Source organism: Clupea harengus, chromosome 17, assembly GCF_900700415.2.
Source record: "Clupea harengus chromosome 17, Ch_v2.0.2, whole genome shotgun sequence".
Classification (NCBI taxonomy): Eukaryota; Metazoa; Chordata; class Actinopteri; order Clupeiformes; family Clupeidae; genus Clupea; species Clupea harengus.
In genome coordinates this window covers 3,377,997-3,384,873 of record NC_045168.1, presented here as the reverse complement: position 1 = coordinate 3,384,873, position 6,877 = coordinate 3,377,997, and the positions used below count along the sequence as shown (strand labels likewise).

Sequence of the window (6,877 nt, the reverse complement as noted above, 5' to 3'; positions counted from 1 at the left end):
GCACCCGAGAAAACAAACAGAGAAGAGGGACCCCGCGCTAACCCCCAGCCATAAAACCACTGGATTTCCCTCTGGTGTTTGTGTGTGCATGTTCTGACTACTTGACCGCTTCAGGCAACACACTACGCACACTGTGGTTTGGTGTCACTGAACAGTATGAAGTTAAGTACATCATATCACAGCACTGTGAGCGTTATAGGCTATGACATGTGATGCCATACCATGAAATGCACTGTTATGGTTTCAGTATGGATAGTAGAATAAAAATACTTTCAAAGATTTTGTGGTGTTATGGTGACTTAAAATGTCTTTGCCAACCGCCTCCAAAACATACAATAAGAAATAAACAAAGAAAAAAACCAGACAATGTTGTTGTACCAGCTGTGTTGTTGTAGTGTGCCAACAATCAAACAAACTTTTCACTAGAATGCATTGTGTTCTGTGAGGATAATCAGCCCTTGCATGCATCTCTCACTCCATACACACACTGATCTGCAATTCGGGATTATTCGTTTTATCATATGTTTTGATTTGTGTTCACCCTTTGCCAGCAGCGCAAACGAAAACCAGATGTTTTGATTAGGTCGGGCGCGCTGGGCCAAGAAGAGGAATAAAAGAAACAAAACATCGCTTTTCCAAATGATGTTTCGTTTCAGGTGACGGAGGAGGGATTCAGCACACCTTCAAAGACACAGCACTTCCTGCACCGGTACCTCTGTGGTATATAAAGCGGCGACGCCGTCGACAAGCTGAGTTCTTCCCAGTTTTCTTGGAGTAACATTAGACGTCTGGAGACCATCGTTCCGTTATTCCAAAGAACATCTCCGAGTTCGGAGATATCACTTTGTAAATCTACTGCAGCTCAGTATCGTGACCGACCATAACAGAAGGTAGGGATGTTTTTAGGACAACTTAAGTGTTTTCTCTTACTGATAGATAATACCATTAGATGTCTTACTTTACTTTCCCCGAAATGGGATGGTAATGGTCATATTCTGCAAAGCTATTTCATATTCTGAATTGTATGGCTTTTCAGACCCATCCCAACGGAATATAAAGAAGCTGATATCTTCAGGAACCAATCATGAATGAAAACTGCTTTGCCATCGATATTCTACTGTTGTGCATATCTTGCGGAGCAAGTGCGTTGGCAGCCTATAAGCCCTCTACGTCCTCAACGTTGCCAGTCATCAATTTCACCGATATTGGCTCAGATCTGGAATATCGGGCTGAGACTGCGAGCCTGCCGAAAACCAGACGGAAGCGCTACATCTCCCAAAACGACATGATTGAAATTCTCGATTACCACAACAAAGTTCGAGGGAAAGCGTTCCCCCCGGCTTCCAACATGGAGTATATGGTAAGAGTCTCCTTTACCATCTTAACCAATTTCTTATTACAATTTTACGACTTATAGAGTGTGGACTTTCCTGGGATATGTTTTGGATTTATGTCAATTTAAACCAGTGTATACTCTCAATAGTAAAAGTGGCTGTAATAAAGTTGGTGGTTGTAACTCCAACCACAGACTTAAGTAATTGTGTGTGAAATGGGGGTTGGCCATACAGTGTGGACATGACAGATGTCACTGTGCAAGACCATTTGGTTTTGCCAGCTGCTGAACAGATTCAATTAGTGGACCACCAAAGTAGAGCTCTGGCCACAGGGGTTATCCATCTCCACCCAGGAGCCGTGCCGAACTGGCGCGGAAGCCTCCTCGCTGGTCTACACGTGCTTTTGAAGTAGACACCAAGCCATGAGGCGGAGGCCAAACCGTGTTAGTCATCAGTGCAATAATTAATGATGCAAGATGTGGGAGAGGGTAATCTTTTTATTTGCCAGGTCCTTAGACCTTATGCTACTATGTTGGAAGGAAGGACATATTCCATTGATGAAGTGCATGGTGTGGATGAAGCCCTCGGACACTAGCTTAAGCACAACTATAGATAGGGACACTGCTGACTCTGGCCCGGATCTGGGCCACATCTGGCATGAGTCGCCTGGGCCGGTCTGATTCAGCTCTGGTTCCAAGTCTTGGCTCGCCATCAGTTTAGGGAGAGCATGACACAGACAAGTCCCAGAGAGGTCACCGCTGCGCTGTGCTGCTCTGTGCTGGATCACACCGGAGTGTTTCTGGCACGACCGGTGCTTTGGCAAACAGGCAGAGGGGCTTTACACCGCCATCTAGGATTAGGAATAGAAATCCAAAAGCTGCAAATGTTTGGGTGCTACTCGCCCCACCACCTGATGCTGATGGATTATTGCCCCAGCTGCTGTGGGTCCTTGTTTTCCTTTGATGTTGTGCTGTCTGTCGCTACTGTGCAGCTTGTCTGGGTTCAACCAGTTCATGCAGCTGCGTGGAGCCAGCAGTGGAGCACACAACACAAACTGCTCTCGCTCAGATTAGGACACAGCCACAATGCATATTCAGTAATGCTTCCCCTCCCTTTTCTTCTCTTTCTTTTTCCTTTTTTTCCCGTAGGTCTGGGATGAAACACTGGCCAAAACCGCTGAGGACTGGGCTGCTACTTGTTTGTGGGAACACGGACCCCGGAGTCTGCTCAGATTTCTGGGTCAGAACCTCTCCGTCCGGACTGGTCGGTATGTATCAGCGCCCTGAACAACACACTCTCTTCTGTTAAAAGCGTAATGTACTACACAGAAGCTTTTTCCCCTCACGAAGAACTGTTTGGTGGCAACAAGCGTGACTTAAGAACTTGAAAAAGGTTCCCTACAGCTTAAAAGTGCTATAAAGCTAAGTGTCCAAGATCACTTCATCCGAGAGTTCCTAGAACTGTTAGAACTTTCAAGAGCAAAGACCTCTAAAGGTTCTTCTAAGACCTGAAAGGCTAGATTCTAGACTGTCCCCCATTTTCTCTTGGAGAATAAGCTATGGTACTTTCCAGTTAGATTCCAAAATGATATGACTTCTATGGTCCTACATTGTGTAAATTTGGTTCTTTCAAGGGTTGTGTGTTAAAGGAGCGCTTGTGCATTGGTTCTAGTTATAGGTCCATTCTTCAGCTGGTGAAGCCTTGGTATGATGAGGTCAAAGACTACTCCTTTCCGTACCCACGTGACTGCAACCCCAGATGCCCACTTAAGTGCTATGGACCCATGTGCACACACTACACACAAGTAAGAGGGTATATTACAGCTCTCCATGCATACACACACACACACACACAAACACACACACACACACACACACACACACACACACACACACACACACACACACACACACACACATACACACACACAAACAACCACACACACATACAAACACACACACAAACCTACACACACGCACACACACACATTCAAACATACATATATACACATAGGACCACACACATACACACATGAACAGAGATTAACATTAATAGTAATCCAATTTTCCCTTTTCTGCTCGTAGATGGTGTGGGCAACATCAAACAAAGTGGGCTGTGCTATCCATACCTGCCACAATATGAATGTGTGGGGATCAGTGTGGAAGAGGGCCACATATCTTGTCTGCAACTATTCTCCAAAGTAAGTGTACTGCCATGTAATCCTTGCACAGTACTGTACCCTTGTATTGCAGTGTATGCAGCGCTTGGTCTAAAGTGGACAAGTGCCCGTTCACATAAGGTTCGCCTAAAGCCAAGTCTGTAGGACAAGCCAAGAGGTGATACTTCAGCCCACATGTCATAGTGTCTTCTTGGTGCAATATGTCACCCTCGTGTGAAGAGAGAGAATCCACGAATACACACGGTAGTTCTCACTTCAAAGGCTCAGTTGACCCCCAACCTCCGCGAGTGGTGCGTATAAGCAGAGATCCAGCCAACAGAGCAACACTAGGAATTTCAGAGGAATTCTGCCGCTAATTCTTGAATCAAAGCCCTACGCTTCATGTCTTGGGCGGCTCGTGACTGGCTCGTGACCTTGCTGGTTTAATCTCGTCGGGAGAGAGCGTAGAATGTTTTCCAGGGAAATAGGTTATCCAATTCGTATTAACCCATGTCGTTTTTTTTCTTTCTTTTAAACTCGGAGTTAGCGACGAGGGCTTTTGCTGCTTAGTTGTGCTGCCAGACAGGGAGTGGCTGTAGGAAAGACTTTGGCTAGGGTCTGGTCCATGTGCAGCTCAGGGTTAGCTGTCCTTAAGTTTGAAAATGAACACCTGTTGTGACACCTTCCTCTAAGTCTCATGTCCATGGCCTGCTGTTAACACGTCTCCCTCTTAATCTCTACTTTTCTGTTTTTATTACAGAGGGAACTGGATTGGGGAGGCCCCTTACAAAGTGGGCGTTCCCTGCTCCATGTGTCCTCCCAGCTATGGAGGCTCGTGCAACAACAACATGTGTTTTCCTGCTGTGAACTCCAACTATCTGCACTGGTTTAAATAAACTGCGGTGGGAATGCACACACAAACAGCCCTCCCTCCCCATCCTCGTCCCCATCCCAGAGACTTTTGCATTTGACTTTTGGATTTGCACAGCATTTCTGGAGGTATCCTCGTTTGTATATATGGGCCTATTTAAAATATGACCCTACGTTGTAAGGCAACAGGTATTTGCATTGAAAGATAAAAATGTATATGAATGTTTTTTTTTGTTTTATGTTTTGTTTATTGTGTCCGGTATAGCTTTTTTATACATTTAAGTTGCTTTCACCACGGAAATAAGTAATTTATGTTATGTTATTTCATCATTGTTGAAATGGTGCTGATCTTCTAGGACGGTCCAAACACATTTGCTGCTAACACTCCAACCGTACAGTGGTGCTATAGAAAGGTGCTCTCCAGTGACTGTGCATTTCACTCAACCAACTACCGTACCTGCATGATGGTCTTAAGATGTTTTTCCTGATCAGTGCCAAGTGTGTCAAGGGGTGGGGTGGGGTGGCGAAGGAAGACAAAATGCAGCTTTGTTCTCTTTCAAAGCGCCCCATGCAACCACGAGCAGAGAGTAATCACTCACGTTTCCAGATCCAATTAGCTTAGGTTAACCTGCTAATTAGGTTTGGTTGTGTGTTAAGTGTTCCAAGAGGTATTTTTGGCTCACAGGAAAACACTCCTGAAGAGAGTGAAATTGCTATCGGACAATACAACCCTGTCGAGGTGACAGTAGATTCTGGAACGGTTCTGGCCCAGGTGTGACCCAGATGTGGGCCAGGGGTGGTTCAGGGCTGGGCCAGGTCCGTGCTTGGGTCAGCTCCTCTCTTGGGAGAGTTTCTACCACAGACATTTTTTGCAGTCATGCTTCCTGACAATGTGAAGCTGCAACTCAAGTGTTTCGTAGCTACAGTACACTACATCATATGATATAAAGCATCTTTGGGTAGCATATTTGTTTGTGATTGGATTTTGATTGCTTATTTATGCACATATCTGACTTTGTTTTATTTGTTAATACAGACATAGCAATTCACCCTTAATGTACCTATTGTAACATATTGCATAGTGATACCATATGTATTTCATAGAATGGTGTGGAAAGTGGTAAAGGTATTGGGCCTACCGTAGTGGAAGGGGTGAAACACTCTTTTCTGTGTAGAAATCAGTGTAGAAATGTATCTTTGAGTAAAGTGAAGGAGACTTCAGTGCACCTTAAGTGTTCTTATATGTCCAAATAATCTAAATATTTTCATGCCTGCATAATGTACATAGACGACTCACTTATATACATATAATGACTATCGTTTTGTAATTTAAAGATATTTTATTTTCTAGCATAAACTGTAAATAACTATAGTGTGTATGTACTGTATATTGTAATGGCGGTATTGCGATTTATATGTGATAACACATGTAAATCTTTCAATGAAGTGTTTCACTTCATTGTTTCTTTGTTAAATTTACTGGCCACCACCTTTGCAGTAGACTCCACTGAGACTATATGTACGAGAAAAGCACACATTTAGCTGTTGAGCTGGACCAGCATAGCAGTCCTCGAGACTGTTGAGTGTCTATCCAGAAAACAAGGAGTATAAAGAAACCATAATCTTGGACGAGAGAGAGAGAGACGAAAAAGTAAGACTAGGGTCTTTTGTCTTGTGTAAAGAGCAAAAACATTATTTTATTAGCACTGACTGTATTTAAGTTCCTTCTTTTGTATTTATGACGTTCAATGAAATGTGCTTGCTGTTGTATTTTATACTTTAATAATAAAAGGAAATCACTGAGCTTCAGCTTGGCCTGGTGTGTGAGGGCTCCACTGCTCCGCCATGCGTTTCCCTTTACTCCTCTTCTTTTCTTTGTCTTCCCCCGTTGCTCCTCTTCTCTCCCAGCACCGGCCAGGTCTGATAATAATTATAGGATCTGCTGTGAAACCCACTCTCATCCCTTCCCTTTGATGTCATGTTTCCCCATTCAATTAAACAGTGCCATTGCACGACCACATCCCTGATATCCAAACACCGGCCACAATTGAATCTTATTAAGCAGAAGTTGCCTTTGGCACCGTCCGCCCGTGTCTACATAAACTTGTGCAAGCAATATATCGCAGCGATATCTGCCGAGCTCAAGGGTGCCTCGTGAAACCGCTGAACCCTGTGAGAGCGTGCAAAATGAAACACACACAAACACACACACACACACACACACACACACACACACACATATATACTGTATATACACACACACACAAGCCTGCCATACCACACTGCAGGAAAAATGTGAGAGTGTGCAAAATGAAATACATTCTACACATGCATACACACACACACACACACACACACACACACACACACACAAGCTTGCCATACCACACTGTATGAAACCTGTGAGAGCAGTCAGAATGAAACACTCTTCACATACACACTGCCATGCAGCACTCACACACACACACACACACACACACACACACACACACACACACACACACACACACACACA

General features: G+C 44.2%; 1 protein-coding gene across 1 annotated transcript; it reads left to right on the top strand.

Annotated features, from left to right (window-relative positions):
- Nucleotides 1–500: 500 nt before the first annotated feature.
- Nucleotides 501–6,467, top strand: pi15a (peptidase inhibitor 15a). Its single transcript, XM_012816178.3, has 6 exons — nucleotides 501–890; nucleotides 1,037–1,360; nucleotides 2,483–2,601; nucleotides 3,006–3,138; nucleotides 3,419–3,534; nucleotides 4,253–6,467. The coding sequence occupies exons 2-6, from the start codon at nucleotides 1,085–1,087 to the stop codon at nucleotides 4,386–4,388; spliced, it is 780 nt and encodes a 259-aa protein (XP_012671632.1). The 5' UTR covers nucleotides 501–890; nucleotides 1,037–1,084; the 3' UTR covers nucleotides 4,389–6,467.
- Nucleotides 6,468–6,877: the final 410 nt, after the last annotated feature.

What these genes read in the sequence shown, in the direction of transcription:
- pi15a (XM_012816178.3), top strand. Translation starts at nt 1,085, where the DNA reads ATGAATGAAAACTGCTTTGCCATCGATATTCTACTGTTGTGCATATCT. An exon ending in TGTGCACACACTACACACAA is followed by an intron (nt 3,139 to 3,418) that starts GTAAGAGGGTAT and finishes TTCTGCTCGTAG; the next exon opens with ATGGTGTGGGCAACATCAAA. An exon ending in GTCTGCAACTATTCTCCAAA is followed by an intron (nt 3,535 to 4,252) that starts GTAAGTGTACTG and finishes TTTTTATTACAG; the next exon opens with AGGGAACTGGATTGGGGAGG.